This window comes from Myotis brandtii, unplaced genomic scaffold (genome assembly GCF_000412655.1).
Source record: "Myotis brandtii unplaced genomic scaffold, ASM41265v1 scaffold122, whole genome shotgun sequence".
In the NCBI taxonomy this organism is placed as follows: Eukaryota; Metazoa; Chordata; class Mammalia; order Chiroptera; family Vespertilionidae; genus Myotis; species Myotis brandtii.
Genome location: NW_005354255.1, coordinates 129,822 through 155,553, shown reverse-complemented (window position 1 = coordinate 155,553; position 25,732 = coordinate 129,822). Strand labels below are relative to the sequence as shown.

Here is a 25,732-nt window from a genome sequence, read left to right as displayed (position 1 = left end):
GCCCTGCCTCCCTCTGGCCGCCATCTTGGGGCGGGGCTTGGGGGGCGGGGCGGGGCTTGGGAGTGCAGGGCGGGCCGGCGCGCTGAGTGGTCTTGGTTCGGTTCCATCGGCCCTCACTAAACGCAGCTCTTCCAGTTAGTGACGGTACAAGGAAGGAGGGAAAGAAAAGGGAGCCACTAAAGTTTAAACTAGTGAACGTAAGCTGTGTGAGGGAGATGGAAGATGACCGCTGGGAAAATACCTCATAATCGTTGCAGCCAAGATCCCTTGATGGATACTAAAAATGGGTGGTGGAAAGTTATGAGAAACAGGATGTTTGCATAAACTCAAAGTATTTTCCCCCAAGATACTCATTAATGACAACAAGAAAAAGAGTAATTTTACAATAGAGACACCACCTTAGCCCAGTGATCAAAGTTAACATCACCAAAAATGAGACTGCAGCGTCCTGGGGCGCCCACGGGATGCACCTCTGGATTCCTGTCCAAAATGCTGGATTGCAATATATATTAATAAAAGGGTAATATGCTAATTAGACTGGACATCTTCCGGACATCCTTCCAGACAAAGCATGGTGGCGGGGGGCCAAGGCAGAGGCAGTTAGGGGCGATCAGGCCAGCAGGGGAGGGCAGTTAGGGGGCGATCAGGCCGGCAGGCAGAGGTGGTTAGGGGCAATCAGGCGGCAGGAAGGCAAGCGGTTAGGAGCCAGTGGTACCAGATTGTGAGAGGGTGCAGGCCGGGCTGAGGGACACCCCCCTTGCACAAATTTTGTGCACCGGGCCTCTAGTCTAATTATAAGCAACCATCAGACGAACCTCAGTTGAGGGATGTTTTACAAGATAACCAGCAGTTAGAATGTCATGAAAGACAACGCTGAGGAACCGTCACAGAGTAAGGAGATCCGGACCCTAAGCTGCAATTCGAGGGTCCTGGCTCCGGTCCTTGTCTGAATTCCGGCTGCTGTAAAAATACCAGAGATTCGGGGGCAAAAACACATTTCTTTTCACCTTCCGGAGGCCGGGAGGGCGGATCCGGCTCCAGCGCTTTGCGCGTCTGTGAGGCCACGTCCCGGTTCGCAGGCTGTGCCCTCGGCCTGTCCTGGGGCCCCACCCTCATGGCCTCATCACCCCAACCTCCCCGTCTAATAGTCACATTGGAGGTTAGGCTTCAACTCGAATTTGGGGAGACACAGATATTCAACCCATAACAGTCCTGGACCAGAAAAATGACTTCACAGGAGAAATGCTGAAATTCAAATAAGGTCTGTCTGTGTCTGTGTCTGTGTCTATAATAGGATTGTGTTGATGTTCATTTCCTGGCTTCAATACCTGGCCTGTGCCATGTTAACATTGGGGGAAGATGAGCAAGGGACATGAGAGAATTCTATTTCAAAATAAAAAATCTAAGAGAAAATAGTCCTCACCTCAGGAGTTGCCAGGAGGATTGATGGAGGGACTGCAGGTGAGAACTCTAAATTCTCGGTGCTGCTAGCACTAGATGCCAATGAAGAAATCCCAGATTTTCAACTACAGGAGGAATCATTGTGTGTGTGTGTGGGGGGGGGCCACAAATTGCTTAGGATTTAAGAAACCCCGATGGCCAGGAGTGTCCAGAATTCAGCCTCTTTTCCTGGTTCTTCCTGACTTGAAAGAACAGAATGAAGAGAGAAAATGTCACAGGTAACCCTTAGGCTGGGCTGTGTTACAATCAAATCTCTACTGCACACCCCCCACCCAGGATGAAGGTCAGTCTCGGGAGGTCAGGAGGCTCCTGTAGAGGCCGACGGCTCCCAGATAACCTTGACTTCAGAATTCACACCACTTGGCAGGGGCAGCCTGCCCTCAATGGAGATACCTGCTTGTGTTAAGAAATTTCCTCCTGGGTTCATTGGAAATTGGTTCTGCTGTCCTGTGTTTTTGGTGTTTTACACAGCATGGTTCCATTCATGTCTTTCCTATTCCCACCTGCATCTGACCTTCAGCTTGTCGCTATGGAGAATTTAATTAGTGACCAAGAGCTGTTGTTAACAACACATTGTGTTTCAATTATGAGCTGACTGGGTATCCTACTAAAGAGAGGTAGGTGTGTGTGTGTGTGTTTAGAAAGACTGAGCCCCAAGCCTCTTGTTTTTCCTTTTTGCCTCAAAACACACATACACAACACACACACTAAGGGAGTTTAAAGGAAAAGCCATCATTCCAAAGATCCTGCTTTCTAGTCATGACGTGAAACCCAGCAGTTTTAAAAGAAACAACAGGCCCTAACAGGTTTGGCTCACTGGCTAGGCAGGGGTGGGCAAACTTTTTGACTCGAGGGCCACAATGGGTTCTTAAACTGGACCGGAGGGCCGGAACAAAAGCATGGCCCTGTGCACGTGCTTGATTCCTTTCCCAGTATAAGTGCTCATCTCTTCCCTAACTGGCAAGAACCCATATGTGGTAGACGTAAAACCCTGTGTCATATCTACTGCAGATATTTTCCTGGTTTGTCATTTTCCTTTCAAACATGTTTATGGTATTTTTCAAAAATAACTAGATACAGCCCAGCCAGTGTGGCTCGGTGGCTGAGCACCGATCTATGAACAAGGAAGTCATGGTTTGATTCCTCAGCAGGGCACATACCTGGGTTGCAGGCTCGATCCCCAGTCAGGGGTGTGCAGGAGGCAGCCGATCAGTAATTCTCATCATTGATGTTTCTATCCCTTTCTCCCTCTCCCTTTCTCTCTCTGAAATTAAAAAACATTTTAAACAAATAATATCTAGGAAGTTGCAAAAATGGCACAGACAGTCCCATGTACCCATCCCCCAGATTACATCTTACATCTTAACCATAGTACATTGTCAAACCAGGAAATTGACAGTACAATGTAATTCCAGTGGTCGGCAAACTGCGGCTCGCGAGCCACATATGGCTCTTTGGCCCCTTGAGTGTGGCTCTTCCACAAAATACCACGTGCAGGTGCGCATGTACAGTGCGACTGAAACTTCGTGGCCCATGCGCAGAAGTCGGTATTTTTTTGGAAGAGCCACACTCAAGGGGCCAAAGAGCCATATGTGGCTCGCGAGCCGCAGTTTGCCGACCACTGGAATTACATTGTACTGTCAATTTCCTGGTTTGACAATGTACTATGGTTAAGATGTAAGATGTAATCTGGGGGATGGGTACATGGGACTGTCTGTGCCATTTTTGCAACTTCCTAGATATTATTTGTTTAAAATGTTTTTTAATTTCAGAGAGAGAAAGGGAGAGGGAGAAAGGGATAGAAACATCAATGATGAGAATTACTGATCGGCTGCCTCCTGCACACCCCTGACTGGGGATCGAGCCTGCAACCCAGGTATGTGCCCTGCTGAGGAATCAAACCGTGACTTCCTTGTTCATAGATCGGTGCTCAGCCACCGAGCCACACTGGCTGGGCTGTATCTAGTTATTTTTGAAAAATACCATAAACATGTTTGAAAGGAAAATGACAAACCAGGAAAATATCTGCAGTAGATATGACACAGGGTTTTACGTCTACCACATATGGGTTCTTGCCAGTTAGGGAAGAGATGAGCACTTATACTGGGAAAGGAATCAAGCACGTGCACAGGGAACCTCAAATAGCATCAGGGACCCTCCTGCTCATGGAATCCCCATCAGGTGGAGGAAACTGGCCATGTATCAACAGGAAGAAAAAGACATCTCTAACCTGCCATCTCGAGATACCGAGACCTTCTGTCAGACACCTGTCCTTCTGTAGCTGCCCACCATTCACTCCCCCTTCCTGTTGGCACCCCACTTGTTCCCAGACCTCATTATCAGGGCAGGAGTGTGACTGACTGAAGTCTGGCCAACAGATGCTGTCTCATGACAACCTGAATGTTGACTGGGTGAGGCAGGGGGAGAAGGTTATGACAACGAGTTCCTGCTTTGACATGATTGAGGGTTGCCAGCTGCCAAGTCTCCTGGGGCAACCCCCGAGTCCTCTTTCTCACCAGTTTCTACCATTCTGTGACTTAGGACTGGTTTCCTCTCCATTTTATTTCACAGTGGGTTAAGTAAAAGACATCTTGTTCCTGAGATGATTTTAGCCATCCTACCCGTAAAACATTTTGAAATCAGCAACATAGTTCAATTTTCAACCTGTATGACAATGAACTAATTTCCTTCATATATAGTGTCTACAAACCAATGAGGTCAATAGATCAAAAGAAAGGGGGCAAATTATTACTAGTAAATTAGTGTCTTTAAAACATGAAAATATTCCCACACATAAAAAATTTTTTAGTTCAAGTTACAGTGAGATGCCATGTTTCACCTCTTAAGATTGAAGATAAAAATGTTTGAAAACACGTAATACTGGTGAAGGAATGGAGAAACTGACTCTTCTTCCCTCTTGGCAAAGTGCACACCGAGGCGTTCTCTTTGGAAGGCAAGTTGGCAGTATTCTTCAAAAATTAAAAATGAATATGCCTTTAATAATTCTAGGAATTTACCCAATAAACTTAAACATATACCCAAAATATGTACAAGGCTATTGGTTGCAGTATCATTTACACCAGGAATTGTCCAATTACAGTCTGTGGGTTGAATCTGGCTAGATGCCTGGTTTTGTAAATAAAGTTTTATTGGCACACAGCTAAACCTACACTTTACATATCATTGGTGGCTGCTTTTGAACTACAAGGGTGAAGTTGAGTAGTTGGAACACTGATTATCTGGCCTATAAAGCCCAAAATATTTACTATCTGGCTCTTTACAGAGGCCAGCTGACCCTTATACTGATTAATATAAAAGGTCCAGAATAACTTTTATTAGTCCCTTAATAGGTTCCTGGCAAAATAATTTATAGAACATTCATAAAGCTGAATAGAATGCAGCTATTAAAAATAGAGACTTGGGACGAAGGGCATCTTTCCTCCCTAATAGCCTTTTGTACTTATTTTTTAAGCAATTAAAAATAAAGGTAGAGCTTCCCAAAGGATGGAGAGGATGACTGCACTCAGCAAGGCCATTCTGTCAGAAACTCAAATACCCTGCGTGCCGCATACACAGGCACCGTCTCCAGTCCTCCTGGATCTCTCTGCTGTCAGGACAAACATGAAGAGGGGGTTTTCCTGATGCCTGAAGCACGGAGTCATGTCTCTGGACAAGCACAGGGCAAAAGGAAGTAATGGTGGCCCACAGGGCATTCGGCCAGAAGGATGCTGTACCTTGGGTTGTGCTGTTGCCCTGGGAAAGCCTGGAGGGCTGTCTATACCGCCCTCCACATCCTATGCTGGATTCCGAGTGACACATCAGAACTGCGGGGGCTGTCTTCACTGGACCACTCGGAGGAGCAGCGCATGGTGTCCCTCCCTTTCGTGCCAAGGTGTCCAGGGCTGACTACAAAGACTGCCATGCCTTTGGCTCTGCCACCTCCTGGACCCTGCACTTTCCAAAAGGCCCTCATCCCCATCCCCAGGGCTTAGAAGGAAACTCAGGCAGTGGCCACGCTTCCATCTGGAATCGTTTAATGAGCCTACTTCGTACACGCATAATTATAAAAGAATAAGAATTGACAAAAATATTTTCTTTCCTTAATATGTAGAGGTGGTTTGTTTCTGGGGTTCTTTTTTTTTTTTTTTTTCTCGCCCGCCCCTGACAGAACTCGTGGCAGGGAGGGAAAGGAAGGAGTAAAGATAACCCTGAGGTGGGGATGGTTCCACTCCCAACCCCGGAATCTGGTCTGTGCGGGCCAGGCAGACACATGGCTGGAGGGCTGGGGTGGGCAGCAGCCGCTGGCCAGCAGAGACCGAAGCTGAACGAGTTCAGAGCCTGCCTACTAGCTGGGGAGAGGCGGGCCCAGGAGGCTGCTCTGCACCGTGTGCATCGCTCATACCTGCTGGCCACCACTCCCCACTCTGGGCTTCGAAAGAGGCAGGGCTCACTGGGTGCTGGCTGGGCTGAACCCCGCTACTCAGCGGCAGACCCCAATTCCAGATTTAGGCACCCCTTGCTTTCTGTCTTTTAAATAATTATGAAAAATGTCCCCAAAAACAAAACACAAGTAGGAAATGGGGCTGGTGAGGAGAAAAGGCAACCAATCGCATGCTTCCGGGCTGGGCGCAGTGGTGGGCCACGGCCCAGGAGGCAGACCCAACCTCTCCGGTGCCCAGCGGAGTTCAGGCGTCCTGCTCCCAGACAATGGGGAGAGGGGATGGCTTCAGGAAGTGCCCTGTGGGTCAGCCGTATCTCTCCGTCTTGGCAACCAAGAAGCAGCAGGCAAAGAACCCAGGAGCATTTTTAAAAACGATAAAAGACGTCGGGTCATGAAGGCGGTGGCTCTTGGGCCTGGGCGGTCCAGCAGGGGCTGTGGCGAGGGCACTGCAGGATGGGAGCTGCAAGGCCACTCGGTCCTTCCACCTGGTCTCACTGGTGGTGGTGGTGGTGGTAGTGGTGGTGGCAGCGGCGGAGAAACCACTTGTGCTCTAAGTGTGCGGCCGAGTGCCATGGTCCTCAGAGGTATTCTTGTAGAAAGTGCAGCAGCGTGACTTCATAGTGCTCGCCGGACTCGGGGCAGCGGATGCTGTGTCTCTCGTTGGGGTAGATCTGGGTGGACAGAGAAGGCAGGGCTGGTGGCACGGAGCAACTCTGCTGGCCTACCCCGGCACTCTGGAGCCCATCCCCATTTCTGGCTCAGGGCATCACCCCTCAGGGCCTGTGCTACCACCCACTTCTGCATGGCGACAAAAGAGCATGAGCCATGCTCCCACCCACAACAGAGTGTTATCTCACTTCCAATTTCTCCTGGGGAGGCAGGGTCTAAATGCTTTTCCTGCGAAAATTCATTTGGCTCTCACAGCCTCACTGGGAGGCAGGGGGTATTTGTGCTCATTTCACAGATGAGGAAGCGAGGCCCAAGGCTAACAGACCTGCCACATAGGAGGGAACAACTATCCCAGCTACCTGGTCATGACTTCAGGCTCAGAAGGACATTTGCGATTCCATCCTGGGCCCGCCTGACTTTTGCCCTGATCTGCAGCTGCCTCTGGCCTATTTGTGAGAAGCATGTGTGGCTGGGGGTGGGGTTGCCGAGAGGCACTCTAACAGTTCTTCACCCCCACAGAAGCTCTGCCCTTGCTTTGGCTAGGTGGCTTAGTTGGTTGGATCATTGTCTTGTACACCAAAAGGTTGAGGGTTCGATTCCTGGTCAGGGCACATACCTAGGTTGTGGGTTCGGTCCCCAGATGAGGGGCATAAGGGAGATAACTAATCAATGTTTCTCTCTTTCCCACCCTTCCTTTCTCTCTAAAATCAATAAACCTACCCTTGGGTGAGGATTAATAAAAATACCCAACTCTGCCTGCTTCCCTCCTGCCACGTTTGACAGGACAGAGCACATGGAGGCGTCTGGGAAGCAGAAAGACATCGTGGCGGCATGTGATCAATCTGTCCCTCTTGCCTCCAGAATTCCTCCACACCCACTGGGCTTCTTGCTCCCCAGTGTTGACCCCTTTCCTGCCAGGAAACTGACTATGGCTCATGTCCTACTGGCCCCTGTCTACAGGGCAGCCAGAGGGATGCTGGTCACATAGCAAGCAAAACAGTCACAGTCCTGCTCTCAGGGCTGGACACCTCTTCTCCCCCTTAGAACAAAACCCCCGCCCCCCCCAGGCCTACCCCTTACTACTAAAGCACCATCCCTTTCCCAATACCCCACTTTTCACCTGAGGCCCAGCCACCTGGGCCTGCCCTGGTCTCCAACTCCTCTCCAGCTTACTCCCCAGCCACCCTAGTCTCCTGTCCCTGAGCTGCTCCATCCACTGGTTTCCTGTGTCTGGTGTCCTCCACACACCTCCCCCACCCTGGGGCCTGGCTGACTCCCCACGTAGTCTTTAGTTCCCTTAAATGCCACCTCTTTAGGAAATTTTCTGACATCCCAGCCAATACCCCACCTAGATGCTTGCAGAACCCTGGACAGTTCCTCCAAGTTTCTTGGTTTAAAACCTGTGTGTGATTTCAGTTGCATCGACTACCCTCCACCAGGCTCTGGGCTGGGGTGAGTCTAGCTGTGTTCCCAGCACAGGGGCAGCATGGACCGGAGCGATCAACCATGACTGCTGCATCAAGGACAAATGGACACTGGCTATAGGGAGCCCAGGGAGAGGTGGCAAGTGCAGTGAGAGGTGATGCCACCCTGGTTGCCACTCCCACCTTGTCAGCTCCCGGGAGGGACCCAAAGCATCCAGGAGCCACCCACCTGGAGCTGGTAAGGTTTTCCGGCTCGAATCAGCTGGGAGACGAGAAAGTTTGTGTGGAAAAAGTGCACGTTCTCATCCAGGAAGCCGTGCAGGATGAGCAGGCGGTTGGGCCTGGAAGACAAGGTGGGTGAGGGTGGAGGTGGGACCCTCCTCTCCCGCCCAGAGGCAGTTAGTCCCAGTGTCCTTCCCCAGCCCAGGGGCAGCGAGGGCGGAAGTAACAGGTAGTGGAGGGAGGGGGGCGGGGGTGCGGGGGAGACACACCGGCATAACTGGTGGGTCAGGGAGACCTCCTCACTTCCGGGCAAGGAGGGGAGAGGGTGCTCTTGGCTATGTGTGCAATGGCCTGAGCTACAGAAAGCTTTTAGGGCAGTGCTGCCCGAGGCACTCTGGGATGACGGAAGGTTATAGACCTGCCCAGCCCAAAAGTCACCAGCACACGTGGCTACTGAGCACTTGAAATGCGGCAAAGTGGCCACATTTGACTTTAAAAAGTAATTTATTGGGGTGAAATTCACATAGCCTGAAGTTAACTCATTTTAAAGCAAAATTCCAGGGGCATTTTGTGTATTCACAAGGTTGTACAACCATCACCTCTATCTAGTTCCAGAACATTCCAACATCCCAAAGCAAAACCCCACGGCATCATCAGTCATTTCCACACCCTGGCAACCAGCAATCTGCGCCTGTCTCAATGGATTGATTATCTCAGTGGATGTGAGTGAATGTGATCTGAAGTAGATGGCACAGGTCTAGAGCAGGGGGTTCCAAGTTTGGCTGCATGTTGGCCTCCCAGGGAGCCCAGGCGGGGTTAGAGGGCAAAGGGAACCCCAGCATGAAAGGCATGGGAGCCCGGCATACGTTCAGACAGAGCCAGAGCTGAAAGTGGCAACACTGATTTCTTTAATCAGAGAATCAGATGCCAATGCCAAAGGCATGCCATGGGACATCTGAGCTGGCCTGATGCATCCAGTGTTACAACCATGTGGAACTGGGTCCCAAACCAGAGTGTCAAAACCCACAAGACAAAGACTGTTCATGTTGAAGACCAACTGATGGGCCTCTGGCAGGCCATGTGCTCGGGTAATGAGGCTGTCCACATGTACAGTGGTACAAACCTAGAACTTTCCTTACAGCATTCTGAGGGCAGGGCCAGGGGCCTCCCTCCCAGAGCACCCAGACACCACATCCTGGGAGGATCGGAGAGGTGACAGGGCTGCGGGAGGGGACGTGAGACTGAAGCAGGGAGAGGGAGGAGCGGAAGCCAGGGAGCAGCGTCAGAGGCAGGAGCACCCAGTGACTCAGAACTGCCAGGGCAGGGAGGGGCCTTACTCATTGGGCAGCTTCTCCACGTGCAGGGCCACGGAGCCCGCCTCATAGCCAAGTTGGTTGTTCTCTGGGACGTCCATGTAACGTTCCGTGTACCCTGTGTCATAGGCCATCCAGACTGTGACCGGGGCACCTGCGATGGCCACCTGTGGGCCACAGTGGATGGACAGGGCAGAGAGAAAGAGAGAGAGAGGAGGAGAGACACATGCACATGGGTCAGGTTTCGGGAGCCCTCATTCAACTGGCTGTCCCGGGGCCTCCCCCGGAGGACATGAGGAGCGGGCATGCACACGGGAGGGGGGCTGGCAGGGAGGGGCCCTCAGACCACGTGTCCCCCGTGGACTGTGTGCTGTCGAGGGAGGGTGAATTGAACGGGCATGTTTAGGCCGGGATCGACTCCTCCCTGGTCCCACTGCCTTTCTGCCTCCTCCTCCTCATCGCCGCCCCGCGGTGCCCGGACAGTGCTGCCGGCCTGGGGGCCCCTCCCCCGATGCTCTTCACACCATGCCCCACCTCTGCCCATCCGAGGCCGGGGTCCCAGGCTCAGCCTCCCACAGAGAGCTGCTGGCGGGGTTTTGTGCAGCCGGACGCCATCCTGGGGTCAGCAGTGGCGGGCAATGAGGAGGGGGGCTCGGCCCCATGGGGCTGCTGCGGGGAGAAACAGCCACGTGGCAAAGCCCTGCCGAGATGCCTCCCCCAAGGGCTCCAGGGGCCTGGGCGGTGCTAGCAGACAAGAGGGAGGGCGCGGGGCAGGACCCACCTTGAACACTTGAGGCTTGTGGATCAGCCCCATGAGCGAGAGGAAGCCTCCGTAGGACCAGCCGTGGATGGCCACCCGGCTCAGGTCGATGAAGCCATACTTCTGGGCCACGAACTGCAGGCCCTCCACCTGGTCCTCAATCTCCACCTGGCCCTGGGGGACGAGGCCGGGAACCTCTCAGTGGCTCCTCCTACTGCTGTCCCACCTCTGCCCCTTGTGAGGAGCCCTCTCCCTCTCGGATCAAAGCTCCATTCACACTCGCCCTGCTCTCTGGGGCAGTGGTCAGACAGGCCTGGCACCAACCCTGCCCTGCTACCTCCTGGCTGTTCCTCTGAGAAAGTCACATCCTCTCTCTGGGCCTCAGTTTTCCCACCCCAAAACGAGGGTGTTAACCTGAATAGGACCCATTTTACAGTGGACATGAGGGCAACATGAGATGGTGAGTGTCCTACACTCAGAGGTCTGGCACATGCTAGGGCTCAATGAATAGTTGGTGTCATCATCTCCACCACCACCACCACCATCACCATCACCACCATTAACACAATCACTATCACCGCCACCACCACCACCATCGTCACCATCACCACCATTAACACAATCACTACTGTCACCACCATCACCACCATCTCCACCACCACATCATCACCATCACCACCATTAACACAATCACTACTGTCACCACCATCAACATCACCATCACCACCATTAACACAATTACTACTGTCACCACCATCACCATCATCACCACCACCACCATCACCATCACATCATCATATCATCAACACAACCATCACCATCATTATCATCATATCATCATCATGGTCTCCACCATCACTGTTAGCACCGCTTGTGCAGCTACCAGTCCCTGTCCAGCCCAGCCCTTGGCTCTCATTAACACAATCACTATCACCACCACCACCACCACCATCATCATCATCATATCATCAACACAACCATCACCATCATCATCATCATATCATCATCATGGTCTCCACCATCACCGTTAGCACCACTTGTGCAGCCACCAGTCCCTGTCCAGCCCAGCCCTTGGCTCCTCCTGCCGCCTGGGCCTGTACTGATGTGTCTGGTTTCAGGCACCAGGTGGGATGGGTGTATACCTGTGTCCCCATGAGACGAAGCTCAGAGCTGAGCAGCAAAGCAGATGTTCCCCTTGGTTCCAAAAGGCCACTCCACTTATGACGGTCCTTGAAGGAGGTGACCCGGAGCCGCCCCAAACCCTGAGCCAACAAAACCCAGATCTCCCTTCGCTACACAGGAAGGGCCCGGAGAGACTGGGAAGAAAAGTTACCATTTGGTTTTTCAGGGCCCCTTCGAACCGAAGACCTCGCTGACATGAGCCCCTGCCATCAATCACAACCACAGCGTAGCCCAGGGACGCCAGCGTGTTGAGCCGCAAATACTTGATTCCCTTGAAGGAGTTATTGACCAGCTGCACCTGTGGGGGAGGGCAAAGCGAGGACGTGGGGCTTTGGGCAAGTGGTAAGAAATCCAGCATGAGATGCGAGACAGAATGGGCTAGATGGCCCCGATGCCAGAGGGACGGGGCGGGGGTCTTCCAGCCTAATAAGGAGCCTGTACTGTACTGTAAAGACTATGAATGGCCCGGAAGGGTTCTGGACGTGAGGGAGTGGAAAGGGAGAGGGGCCCATGCTGCACCAAGCCTTGTTCCTACAGCCTTGTTCTGCCTCCTTTCTACCCCTCAGTTATCTCTAAAAAGCAGACACAAATGATGGTGGGGGAATGGCTGGTGTGGCAGCAGGTGCTTTCTCTGAGGAACTTGACTTCAACCACCTCCTCACTTTGGTGCTGTTACTATTCGGGGCCTTATCATTCCCTGTGTGTGTGTGTATGGGGGGAGGGGTTCATAGTGGGCGCTGGAGCACGTAGACAGGCCTCCACTCATCGATGCCAGAAGTGTTTTTCCCCGAGTTGTGATAATTGCCCAGATACCATCCAGTGTCCCCTGAAGGACAGGACTCCCAAGTGAGAACCACTGTCTTAGATGTCCCCTTCTCAGAGACCTGGGCCCAGGGCCCATGGCCACCTCTGTCCCCATGCTGGTGGCCATGGGTGAGAGTGGATCACTATTGGGCAGGTGGCCCAAAGGAACACCTGGGATGAGGGGGGCTTCCCAAAGGGACAAGGGAGCATCAGCAGGAGAAGGGGGAGCGGGGGTCATCAGGGAGGATAAGGTGTACAGAAAGCCAGAGGCAGAAGCTTGAGGGACCCCAGAACCCTGTGTGGTCCGAGGGGGCACTCCAGTCCTGGCATGTGGGGAGGGGGTGTGAGGAACAGGGCCAGTACCCACCTGGGGGCCTCCGTACACAAAGAGGACAGTGGGGTGCTTCTTCCCTGGCTGCACCGCATGCGGCTTGTAGATCATGCCGTAGAGCTGCACATCAGACCGCGTGTGGAAGTCAAAGATTTCCGGGGGCACATAATCGGGGGGGCAGCCTACAGACAGAGAATCCGTGGCTACTCAGACAGGAGCCCAGAGCCAGCTGACACCCACACTCCACTGCCTGGCCTCCACCCGCTGAGGGTGAGCTGGAAGCACCCCATCCTCTGCTTTTCAAAGGTTATTTATTTATCAGAGGGACGGGGCTTAAATATATTTTATTGATTTTTTTTTTACAGAGAGGAAGGGAGAGGGATAGAGAGTTAGAAACATCGATGAGAGAGAAACATCGATCAGCTGCCTCCTGCACACCCCCTACTGGGGATGTGCCCGCAACCAAGGTACATGCCCTTGATGGGAATCGAACCTGGGACCCTTGAGTCCGCAGGTCGACGCTCTATCCACTGAGCCAAACCGGTTAGGGCTCAAAGGTTTTTTTAAGTCAGAGAGCCAGGAGTGAACCGGCTCCAGCAGCCGCTGACGCTAGCCCAGTGATGGCGAACCTTTTGAGCTCGGCGTGTCAGCATTTTGAAAAACCCTAACTTAACTCTGGTGCCGTGTCACATATAGAAATTTTTTTATATTTGCAACCATAGTAAAACAAAGACTTATATTTTTGATATTTATTTTATATATTTAAATGCCATTTAACAAAGAAAAAAATCAACCAAAAAAATGAGTTCGCGTGTCACCTCTGACACGTGTGTCATAGGTTCGCCATCACTGCGCTAGCTGATTCCCCCAGGAAGGTGACATCACTTCTGTGATTTGACAGACAATTTCATGGTCTGTTTCTCTCAAATCTTTATAATTGCTTTCATTTTTGCAAAGCAACACGGGTGTTTGGATCATGATCATGAAGAAAGTCTCTAAGATGATTTTATTCAGGTAAACAGGGTCAGATTTGAAAGTTAAATAAGGTGCCCTGGCTGGTGTGGCTCAGTTGACTGAGTATTGTACTGTGTACCGAAAGGTCGCCGGTTCGATTCCTGGTCAGTGCACGTACCCAGGTTGCAGGTTCGATCCCCAATCGGAGTGTGGAGTGTATATGGAAGACAACTGATCAATGTTTCTCTCTCTCTTCCCCCCCACCCCCTTCCTTCCTCTCTCTCTAAAATCCATTAAAAAATATTTTTTTAGAAAGTTAAATAAGTAAGTGGTAATGTAGGTTGTGGAATGTTTACTGGAAAGGGGTGGAGAATATTTTTGGCCTTAGGTGCTGAGACGACTTTCTGTGTCTCTGTAGTAACAACCAACAACCAAGCTTTGCTGTTGTGGCCCTAAGGCGGCCACAGATGATGCAAATGACGGAGCATGGCGGGATTTGGCCACAGCTGGCCAACTGCTCATAGAGGTTGTCTGCAAACATGGCAAGATCAGCAGTTTTGGAAAACAGTCCCTAGTCCTCCTGCCTGCAGGTCCAGGGCTGGGCATCAGGACACCCAAGTTCCCATCGCTGCTCCCCTGCTGCTGTGCAAGACCCGCCCTCATCTGTGAACCAGGGCTGAGGGTCCTGCTCCATCATGTCCAGTGTTGTTGACGTGCAGAGAGTCATGGACTGAGTTATTAGGTCAGCGGTTCTCAACCTGTGGGTCGCGACCCCTTTGGGGGTCGAACGACCCTTTCACAGGGGTCGCCTAAGACCATCGGAAAACACGTATATAATTACATATTGTTTTTGTGATTAATCACTATGGTTTAATTATGTTCAATTTGTAACAATGAAATTGGAGATCACCACAGCATGAGGAACTGTATTAAAGGGTCGCGGCATTAGGAAGGTTGAGAACCACTGTATTAGGTGGAGAAGCCTTTTACCTATTAAGGTTCCAGGGGGTGATGATAAAGATGTTTTCTAGCCCATAAATACTTTACAAATGCCAGGGCTTCCTATTTCCCAGAACATCTGGAAATCTAGCAAGTGGCAGGTCTGGGTCAGGGAAGGGCGTCCTTCTTAGGGAGAGATTCTTGTGTGTTTGGAAGGCTTTGATTTTCATCCTAAGAATAGACATTGTAACACTTTGCAGATAAAGGAACATTTTAGGGAGACAAGCTGACTTGTCCTTGGTTCTGCAGCCAGAATTGGAACCTGGGGTCACCCCAGCAGCGTAAAGGCCCCCCTCCTGGCTCCCGGGCAAACTGACAGATGCCTCCTGTTTTCCGAGGCTCCGCCTGTGCCTGACCTCCAGGCCTTCTACAAAGGCTCCCAAGCATCTGCTCTGCGCCCTGGAGACGCTGCCCCTGAGGACAAGGATGCCTCAGGGACCCGCTGGCAGGCAGTCGGCTCCTGAACCGAGTCTGCTCTGTGAGGGGCAGGCCTTAACTGCAGCACAGAAAGGAGACTGTCCCAGGGCCAGAGCCCACAGGACAGCTGGGGCCAGTGGTCATGTTTGAGAGGAGCTCTCAGGGCTGCCGGGAGAGGCCAGACGCTGGGGAGGCCTAGCAGGGAGGGCTGCAGGCTGCTCGCTGCCTCACACCCTCCAGGACACCCTCCTCTCACCAGTGTTATCTGATGGGACCCCAATCCATTTTATAGACGGGCAAGCTGAGTCTCCCAAGGGGCAAGTCTCAGTCAAGTCCCAGAGGATCTGGGGCTACTTACTGGCTGCCTCCATCATGCTGGCCCAGAACTGAGGCTGCTTGTGCAGAGGGTCATCATCGGGGCCGGTCAGCTTGTAGACGTGCACGCAGGGTGGTGTGCCCACACTGCTGTAGTGGCTGATGAACATGTCGAAATTCTGCGGGTAGGACGGGGGCGCTGAGCACCTCTCCCCACCCCCAATTCTGCACCCTTTGTCCCATCACTGGCCAACCTTCACTGATACTGACCATCCTTACCCTGTGTAAGTGCTCATTTAAACCTCAAAACCCCACCCATGTGGGGTGGCTACTATTATCATTACCCCCATTTTTCAGATAAGCAAACTGAGGCCCAGAGGACTCTGTCCCCTGGCCAGGGGTCCCACGTGGTCAGACTCAGATTCTTCCTATACCATCTCTCTGGTTCTATAGTCAGCAAACTGCTACCAACTGTTTACCCTGGATGGGGAGTGGCCCTGTGCTTGGCTGCTGCCTGATGTTCTAGAATGTTCTGAGAGGCTAAGGCGGGTACAGGGATAGTGCCATCAAGAGCAGCCGGACTCAGGGGAGTGCCCACCTGGCTCATGGAGCAGCTGTGGGAGAAGCCGGGCGTGGTGAGGCGCACAATCTCACTGGCCGACTCGTAGCTGACCACGTAGAGGTGGTGCTCCAGGGGAGTGTCCTTCGTGCCTTGGAAGTACACCAGCTTCGTCTCCTCATTGACCCAGATCTGTGGGGACACAGGGGCTCCTTGTGAGGCTGCCCAACGCTTCCCAGGCCTGCTTTCCCATGACCCCTGCCCATCTCCCTACCCCCACAGGGAGGGCCCAGTGTTCTGTGAGCAGGGGACCTGTTATTCCCCCAAGTTGGCCGGAGAAGTGTCTGGAAGAGATGCACTTCTCAGACCCTGTGGGGTGGGAGCAGATCTAAGTTGCTCCTGGGCTGGCTGCACATCCAGGAGCAACTTAGAATCAGAACCCTGGACAGTTACTCTGGGCATGCCCAGAGCCTCCCACAGAGGCGGAGGGAGGGGCCATCCTGGGCCCAAGGGCCTGCCAGTCCCAGGCCCTGGTCCCGGGTGGGGTCAGCCCACCTGTGACTCAGATGCATGGGGTAAAAGAGGTGGCACTCCCTGCCCCACCTATATCCCTGTGGGGTTCTTAGGTGATGTCTTCAGGAGGAGAGGGAAAAACCCTGCTCTGGGGATGGGGATAGGCACTGCCTCTCTGGGGCCAACCTGGCAACATGGAGGCAAAACAAAAAAAGTGTGTCCTCTGACCTGGCAGTGAGACCTCTGGGAACTGTTCCTGAGGACTTCACCCAGGAGGGGATTTCAAAATGGAGGGACAAAGACGCTCAAAGTGCTCTTAAGACTGAAGAAAGGTGACAAGAGGAGTGTCCGAAAAGGTGGAATTGTTCCATAACCATGGCACAGTTCTGTGTCCACAAAAAAACTATTTTCTAAAAAACCTCTAGAAACCCCCTAAAATGATGTGTGCAAATAGGAAAGCTCTGCAAGTGATTTCCCTCTGTGGTCACCTCCAAGGAGGGGCAGAGGCTGCAGAGTGCAGGGTGACGGCGGAAGGGGATTCCGATGTGCGTCGTATCTAGAATGACCCAGTCATTATAACAAATATTGACTGTTCATTGTTACCATGCTTCTTAAATAAAGGTTTTCTAGAAATAGAGGATGTCCTTGAAAACTCAAACAAACGGGGAAATCGGCGTTCTCCAGGCCAGGGATCCACCACGGCCACATCTTTCCAGAGGGAGCGCAGATATAGCCGGGGGCACATGACCTCAGGCAGGGATGTTAGAGGTCACTGTAGCTCCTTTTGTTTTTTAATTTCTGAGTAAAAAGATAAGGCATGCCAATGTAATGTTCGGTGAGAGAGAAAGGGATGATGCTGGCTTATGTGTGTGCCAAACCCTATATATGCCCAGGGCTTCAAAGTACTTTAAAGCAGGGTCCTCACCCAGGGTGGTTCTGCCCCCAGGGGACACCTGGCTATGTCTGGGGACATCTGTGGTGGTCACAAACGGGAGTACTTCTGGTGGGAGGCAGGGAGGCTGCTCAACACCCTGCAGTGCCCAGGATGCCCCCACAGAGAATCATCAGCAATAACAAGGGGGAGAGACCAGTTGTCAAGATGAAAGAATTAGAGCTACTAGATGGTTCCATTTCACAGATGAGGAAACGGAGTCTTAGAACCCAGCTACTCCTTGGGGGGCAGGGCTAGGCTAAGAGCTGGGGTCGGGGGATAGGGTGGGAGAACACCTCCAGCAAGACTGACCGCAAGCAAGCACAGCCAAGAGTAGGTGACTGTCCTTTAACCTCTGGGTGCCCCACTATCTGGCCCTCTTGCCTCACACATAAAGATGAGAACGTAAAATCTGATTGAATCGGGACTGTGCTCATGGTTTTACAGCTTCTTTCCCAGCAATTTGTAGTGACGGCTTTACAAGTTGGTGACAGGGCTTTCCGGCAGGTGTGGTTCTGCTGTAATCAACACAGTTCCCTACGGAGCCTGGACCTCCTGCCACTGCTGGCCACCAGTGCTGACTGACTGCTACTTCCCACCATGTGAAGAGCACTGGGAGGGACACACATGTGCTAATATGTCTGTCTTTGGTCCACGAGGCATTTATGCTGGTGTGAAGTAGGGACCAGGAAGTCTGATTAAGGGGACCCTTTGTAAACCTGGACCCTGTGAAGATGCTGTAGCCAGAGGCAAAGTCGCGCTGTGTTTTTAAGAGGTGCGTTTGGGGGAATGGAACGAACGCCTCTGGTCTTCCCTGTGGCCGCATCCTTTGCTCCTGAACCTCCCCTCGGGCAAGCGTGGGGGGGAGGGCCCTGGTTGGAAGCTGCAAGACGATCCCACAGTGGGCACCCCAAGTGTCCCACAAACTGTTCTTCCAGGGTTGAGTGGTTTAATGGAGTGGAAGGAGGATAACAGAGAGCTCCCTGTGGCCCTGAGAATGTGCTCAGGTGGGGCCCTGCATCCTGGACCCAGTGTGCCTCCAGCCTTGGCCTTGGGCACGCTGGGGCTGTGGAGGGGGCGGAGCAGAAGGGAGGAGTGGCCAGGTGGGGGCAGGGGAGCCACAAGCACAAGAGGTCTTGAGAGGGACCAGAAGTGTGTGTCTATGTGCCTGTGCATGTACAAGTGTGCATGGAGACGCTGGTACCTTGGAGCCATGCCTGGCCAAAACTTCCCATTCACCGCTGGTCAGCGCGATCTCCTCCTTGACAGGGCACTTAAATTCATCTGGAAATAAGGAAAGGAAAAGAGGTGAAGGGGCCCCAGGAAGCTGTGATGGGGACACAAAGCACCGAGACCCACCTGCACCACAGCAGACTTGCACTGTCCAGACCGGCCCCCACCAACCTGGCAAATGCCAGTCTACAGCCTCTGCATCCCAGGCCAGCCTTGCCCCTCCTCAATTCTCCAGCCACCCGAGGCTTCCCGCTGAGGCACGGACGATGGCGCAGCTGGCTGGTCCCCATCTCACTCCAACCCATTCTGAGCCCTATTCCCTGCTCTTGCTCTTGTCTTCTTGGCTACCCAAATTCAAGCCCATGTTTCTCTTGGCCCAGAGGGCCCTGCCAAGCATGCCTGCTGGGCCTCTCCAGCAGGATTGTCCTCTGTGAAAGCAGGTGTTGCACGGACACGTCAGTGCCAGCGCCACCACTGTCCTGCCGCTCGTGCATTCCAACAGGCTGCTGGCCTCACTCGACTGCACAGCACGCCTGGAGGCTGCCCTTTAAAGAATTCATTCCTTCTGATTTAAAGTGAATGAGGCCACGCCTTCTCATCTGTCCAACTGCCATCGAGCAGGTGGAAGACATGTGACAAGAGTGTGAGATGGGGATGCAGCAGAGGCCCACACACAGGTGCATGGGAAACCAGGTGTGCCCAACTCAAAAGCAGGTTTCCTGAGAGGCACCTGCTTCGAGCTCCACTCTACCACCAGGTGAGAATCGAGCTCAGCTGGCCCATTTCAAGAGGCAGAAATGAGGACTTTTCAAGTGACATTTCCCAAAGCCAGGTGGCGTCAGTAAGTCAACAGAAAAGCCAACAGCAGCAACACCAATGAGCCAAAGAAAACTCTCCTTGCAGATGGTTCAGCCGGCATGTGGGGCCGAATCAAACCCCGAGTGGCAGTGCCCTGAGACAGCAGGCACTCCTCAGTCCCTGCCTTACCCAACCCCTCGGAGTGTGTGGCTTCGCCTCTTGACACTCAGGCCCCCCTCGGCTCCTGGCACCCTGAACACATCCTCACTTGGGTCTCTGTCCCCTGTGCAGGTGGCTGCTTGAGGCTCATTTGTGGGCTCTACCTCTAACCTGTAGGACAATCCTGGGGTGACTCGGCCCAAAGGGACACTGGCTGACACCTGGGAACATCTATGGTTATCACAACTGGGGAGTGGGTGGGGGTCAGGGATGCTGCTGAACTCCCCCCAGTGCCCAGGACGACCATACGGAGAATGACCCGGCTTTGAGGTCAGCAGTGCCCACAGGAGAGACCCTGCTCCAAGCTGGAGGAGCCGGCTTAACTCGCAGGCTCGGCCCTGTGGCACTCTGTCCTGTCCAGGGGCTGAGATGCCATCCAGGCTGCTGGCGAGGACGGCCACACTCCCATCACAATACATTCTCTCCCCAGAACTCCGAGCACACGAACCTGCCCACACGGCATTCCCACTACTGAGCTCTTCACCTTGGATACGTGCAAAACCCACCTCTGGGTTGTTCTCTCCTAAAACTGCCCCTTTCAGAGACTTCCCATCTCGGAACAGACCTGTGACGGAACAACTGGTGCCTGTGCCGTCCTCTCTCTCTCAGGCTCCACATCCAAATCCACAGGCAAACCGTGTCAGCTAGTGGTCAAAGTGCAGAGTGCATCGAATCACCTGGGTCAGCCCAGCCCCACCGCCTGACCCGTTCCTGTCCCTCTCCTCACCCCTCGGGCTACGTTCCACACAGCAACCTCAGGAATCATTTTAAAGTGGTGGAAGGCCAATGTAAAAGCCAAGTTCCCTCCGAGACTCACAAGGCCCTACACGACCTGCCCCATCCCCTCTGCCCTCACCTGCTCCCTCTCTCCTCTCACTCTGCTCCAGTCACACAGGCTTCCTTGCTGTTCCCTTAACATGCAGACATGGTCCTGCCCCAGGACCTTTGCATGGGCTGTTCGTGAGGCCTGGAGCTCTGTGTAGCTGCCTCCGCCATTTTTACCACATCCTCCAGGTCCCTGCTCCATGGCACATTATCCAGAGACGTTCTTCTAACCACCAGTTCTAGAAAGAAAGCCCCTCATGCTCATCACTCCCGGGACAGCATCTTTCATAGTTTTTGGATTACTACTCAAAAACAGCCATCGGGGCACAAAAACAGCCACAGAGGACAGATAAGTGACTGGGCGTGACCATGTGTTACAGAAACAGGCAGATGGTCTGGGACTGACTTGCAGCTATAGTTTGGGCCTGGCACCTGGCAGGTGCTCAATAACTCCTGTTGATTGAATGAATGAATAGGCAGCTATGGTAACCCCTGCCAGGTGTGAATGACTTCTTTCCTGTGGGCGGCTGAGTCAGAGGGTGGGATCAGTGAACAAACAGCACATGGAACCTCAGACGGCAGTTGGATGAGCAATGGCGTTAGTCAGGCTGTGCTCACCTTCCCCGGGGCTGAAGGGCTCGCTCCAGTCGTAGCCATTAGGCTGTAACACGGTGGTGACCTTGTACAAGTGGCAGAAGCCGGTCTTGCTTTCGTTGGCGCGGATGAAGCAGAGCTCGTCCTCACCCTCTGATTGGGGGAAGGGATAGAAGATGTCATGAACCTGTCCGGGCAGAAGAGGGAAGACACGTCAGGTAAGGCACACCCTGCCGAGGAAGGGGAGGCCAAACCCAGCCCCTGTGGACTCTCCCTCCCTGGCCAGGGGCAGGCCGGCCTGAGCTCACTTCTCCATGTGGGGGACCCGGATGCTCACCCAGCACCTCCCCACCCTTACATTGATCCACACGTTGGTGATCTCCTCGTACACCACGTACGGCTGGACGTTACTGGGCACGGCTCTGGCGAAGGCCTCCCGCTGCTCCTCATCCTCGGTGATGGGGATGAACAGGGCTGGGGGCAGGAGGACGAGCTGGAGCTGCTGCTGGGGCCGATCCAGGAGCATGGCCCAGGCGCTGAGAGGGCGAAAGAGAAGCCAGAGGCCTCAGGGGCCAGCAGCCGGAAACTGGTGACTAAAGCCCCCTTTTGTCAACTTCACCAATACCTGACCAAGTAACCCCATGACACACAGTTTCCTGGCTGGAATGCATGCTCAGGGGGGCTGACAGAACTCCACAACCTGACTTCTGGAAACAGCTTACATCATGAAATCATAGAGCAGTTTTGAGAAAGCCACAATTTCAGCCAAATCCTCACCTACACACACCATCCTTGATTTCATACTTTGCTGTAACTTGACAATTTTTAACTTAAATGTATTTTAAATGGAGACCTATCAGTACTGTAAGTGGAAAAGCAGCATCTCAAAATAAACAGGAAGCAACTAAAACCAAATTAAAGTGCAATTTCAGCCCAGCCGGCATGGCTCAGTGGTTGAACCAGGAGGTCACAGTTTGATTCCTGGTCAGGGCACATGCCCAAGTTGTAGGCTCGATCCTTCATGTGGGGCTGCAGGAGGCAGCTGATCAATGATTCTTTTTCATCACTGATGTTTCTATCTCTCTTTCCCTCTCCCTTCCTCTCTGAAATCAATAAAATAATTCAAAAAACATATATATAAAGAGCAACATCATAGGGATGGGAGGTTCCAGCGAGAGCCCATGGCCTGAGTCTCGCTGTTTCTGTTATGAAGGGAGTCTGGCAAGTGTTTGGAGCAGGGGATGCACACCCTTTCTGTAAAGGGGCCAGCGAGTCAGTATTTCAATTCTGTGGGCCACAAGTGTCCTTCACAACTACTCAACCCTGCCCTTGTAATGTGAAAGCAACCACAGACAAGCTGTAGATGAATGAGTGTGGCCCTGTGCCAATAAAACTTTATTTATACACACTGAATTGTGGGTTTTATATCACTTTCATGTATGATAAATTATTATTCTTTAGATCCCCCAGCCCCCAAATCATTTAAAATCATAAAAACCATTCTTGGCTCCTGGGCCTCACAAAAAAAGATGGGTGGTGAGGATTGAGCCTCCGGGCCATGCTTTAGGACCCGTTAGAGATGTTTGTCTCTGATGTGAGCAGAAGGGCTAGAAAGTGAGTGAAACGGGACTCCTTCTATTTGGTGACTCCATGATTCTTACGATAGGGGTGGAGGTGGGGGGTAGAGAGGAGTGGCCCACCCAGGTCCTGAATATAAATGACTTAGATGCTGTCAGACAGAGACTCACTATTTGCCGTCTCGGGTCCACCCGGCCCGGGCGATGTATTCCGCCTTGGGGAAGAGCATGCTGAAGGGCTGCACCAGCTCCTTCTCTTGGGTAGAGACGATCTAAAGGGAAAACAGACTCAGGTCACATTACATGCTACCCAGGAGTAGACAGTGTTAGGGGCACACTGTGTCCCCCCTCAAATCCACATGTTGAAGTCCTCACCCCTAGTACCTCAGAATGGGCCTTATTTGAAAATAAAGTGGCTACAGATGCAATTAGTTAAGATGGGGTCATACAGGTAGAGTGGCCCCAATCCAATAGGACTCGTGTTGGAAGTGTGGACACAGGTATCACATGGGTAGAGTGTCTTGTGACCGTCTACAAGGCAAGGAGAGAGGCCTGGAACAGGTGTGGACACAGGTATCACATGGGTAGAGTGTCTTGTGATGAGACACAGGGAGAAGGCGACCATCTACAAGGCAAGGAGAGAGGCCTAAAGATGGGGTCATACAGGTAGAGTGGCCCCAATCCAATAGGACTCGTGTTGGAAGTGTGGACACAGGTATCACATGGGTAGAGTGTCTTGTGACCGTCTACAAGGCAAGGAGAGAGGCCTAGAACAGGTCCTTTCTCATGGCCTCAGGAGAAACCAGCCCTGCCGACACCTTGATTTCAGACTTTTAGCCTCCATAACTGTGAGACAATAAACTGTTGTTTAAGCTGCCTAGTCTGTGGGACTTTATTATGATAGCCCATTGGCTGGAAACCCAGGGTTCTGGTGTGGACTGTCACTGCAAAGCCAGGTGGCCTTGGGCAAGATAGTCTTTGGATGCCACAGTTTCCTGGAGCCTAAATGGGGCTGGCATGGCATTTCCCCAGGAGGAAAAGGCAGGCAGGGCCTCAGCATGCCCCACACCCCAGCGGGCACCCCCCTAACATCCCCAACTGCCTGTTCAGTTGGTATAACCCATACCACTGCAGGACCCTGTTTGTCCGGCAGAGCCAGGGACTGTTTAAAACAAAGCCACTTAGAGCTGATCTGTGTTAAATCTGCACGAATACTCTGGTCAAGAGTGGAGAAGGGGTCTGGTTAGGGCCGAATTTTGCCCAGAACAAAAACTGACTCCTCAATTACAAAAGTCAGTGTAGTTTATCATACGCTTTCTTCTGAAACATTACACAAGAATGCATTTTGGCAAAAACATGCAAGGGCTTTCTCAGCTTGTCTGAACTCTAACCTCTGACGTCCCCGTCCCCACGGCCCTTCTCAGTCACAGCCGCTCTTGCCCTCCTGACTAAGGAGGCCTGAGCAACAACTCCCTAAGTGACGAGGACCTCTTGTCATTTCAGAGTGAGGTGCAGAGTGACGGGGGCAGCAGGGCCCAGCCTGGCAGCAGAGCTGCCCTCATTTCAGAGTGAGGTGCAGAGTGACGGGGGCAGCAGAGCTCTGGACGGTGTTGTTTTGCATTCAGTTGGCCAAGGGGAGCACCTGCCGCGGGAAGAGGGTGAGCAGCCTGCTGATGCTGCCCAACTACCTACCCAGCTCAAAACACATACCCTGACCCCTCTTCTCACCCAGAAGCTTCTCGGGGCTCTCTGGCCCTCTTACCTTGCCTTGACTGTCAGTCTGAAACTCAGCCAGCTTCAAGGCGATCTTTGGATTCTTGCTACCTACAGAAATGCAAGTGAGGTGAGCCTGGCAGGTGTCGCCCATGTGGGGTGAGAGCAGGTGTTGGGGTGTTGGGGTGGAGGGTGCAGGGGGACACAGAAAGGTGACACAGTGGGCATGGGGGGCGGGGGAGGAAGGGTGTCCAAAGGGCTCTCCATGGGCAGGTCTCCCTCTCTGGTCCAGGCACAAAATCCCTGAGCAGGACTTTCTGACTGAGCCAGGACCTCATTCCAGGCAGAGTGATGAACAGCCTCTAGCTGATGGGGAGGTCATGGTGGAACATGCACGAGGAAGACACCTGCTGCCTTTGGAGAGCTTGAAATCTGGCCTCCGTGCTCTCATTTGTCAACTGGGGAGGGAGGAGACTGACTTTTCCCATTTGCATCGGTGACTGAAAATATCCTCTAGGACAGTGGTCGGCAAACTCATTAGTCAACAGAGCCAAATATCAACAGTACGACGACTGAAATTTCTTTTGAGAGCCAAATTTTTTAAACTTAAACTATATAGGTAGGTACACTGTTATTAACTTAATTAGGGTACTCCTAAGGCTTAGGAAGAGCCACACTCAAGGGGCCAAAGAGCCGCATGTGGCTCGCGAGCCGCAGTTTGCCAACCACAGCTCTAGGAGGCTCTGCCAGCATGGCGAACAGGAGGTGCTGCTCACTGCAGGTCAGCGAGAACAACTCTTTTATTTGCCTCCATGGAGGCGGCAAACAAGAGGCCTGCAGGCTGAACCTGAACCTGGCCCGCCACCTATTTTGTTTGGCTTACCAGGTATTTTTATTATTATCTTTTTAAAATACATTTTTATTAATTTTGAGAGGAAAGGAAAGTGACAGAGAGATAGAAACATCAATGATGAGAGAGAATCATTGATTGGCTGCCTCCTGCACACCCCTCACCAGGGATCAAGCCTGCAACCCAAGCATATGCCCTGACTGGGAATTAAACTGTGACTTCCTGGTTCATAGGTTGATGCTCAACCACTGAGCCACACCCGGCCGGGCTTTCTAAGTGTTTTTAAATAATTCGAGCAACATTTAAGAATTGGGGGTTTTCTGCCCAGCCAGTGTTGCTCAATGGTTGAGCATTGACCTATGAATCAGGAGGTCATGGTTTGATTCCTGGTCAGGGTACAAGCCCAGGTTTCGGGCTCAATTCTCAGGTGTGCAGGAGGCAGCCGATCGATGATTTTCTCTCATCATTGATGTTTCTCTCTCTTTCCCTCTCCTTTCTTCTCTCTGAAATCAGTAAAAATATATTTTAAAAAAGAATTGGGTAATTTCTCAAATGAGTCTGGATTTACAGTTTCTCTTGAGAAACAGGCAAACTCGAGTCTGTACCCTCACAGGTGGTGAATGTCTGA

At 52.4% G+C, this 25,732-nt stretch overlaps 2 protein-coding genes across 3 annotated transcripts in view; both read right to left on the bottom strand.

Moving 5' to 3' along the window:
• Positions 1-1,116, bottom strand: part of MYDGF (myeloid-derived growth factor) — an 11,845-nt gene extending 10,729 nt beyond the window's left edge. Inside the window, exon 1 of the mRNA XM_005858841.2 lies at positions 973-1,116. Within this exon, the coding sequence (XP_005858903.1) occupies positions 973-1,116 (144 nt within the window). The remainder of the gene's footprint in view (positions 1-972) is intronic.
• Positions 1,117-4,591: 3,475 nt separating this feature from the next.
• DPP9 (dipeptidyl-peptidase 9) overlaps positions 4,592-25,732 on the bottom strand; it is a 37,919-nt gene continuing 16,778 nt past the window's right edge. The window contains exons 9-21 of one of the 2 annotated variants that reach the window (XM_005858769.2): positions 24,304-24,365; positions 22,713-22,813; positions 21,323-21,500; positions 20,989-21,151; positions 18,500-18,579; positions 15,891-16,043; positions 15,336-15,471; positions 12,644-12,789; positions 11,624-11,770; positions 10,312-10,464; positions 9,555-9,697; positions 8,225-8,336; positions 4,592-6,573 (exon numbers count right to left, since the gene is read on the bottom strand). In XM_005858769.2, coding sequence (XP_005858831.1) covers positions 6,481-6,573; positions 8,225-8,336; positions 9,555-9,697; positions 10,312-10,464; positions 11,624-11,770; positions 12,644-12,789; positions 15,336-15,471; positions 15,891-16,043; positions 18,500-18,579; positions 20,989-21,151; positions 21,323-21,500; positions 22,713-22,813; positions 24,304-24,365 — 1,667 coding nt within the window. In that variant the 3' untranslated portion in view covers positions 4,592-6,480. Of the gene's footprint in view, positions 6,574-8,224; positions 8,337-9,554; positions 9,698-10,064; positions 10,200-10,311; positions 10,465-11,623; positions 11,771-12,643; positions 12,790-15,335; positions 15,472-15,890; positions 16,044-18,499; positions 18,580-20,988; positions 21,152-21,322; positions 21,501-22,712; positions 22,814-24,303; positions 24,366-25,732 lie in introns of those variants that run through there. The other variant, XM_005858770.2, reaches the window with a different exon arrangement.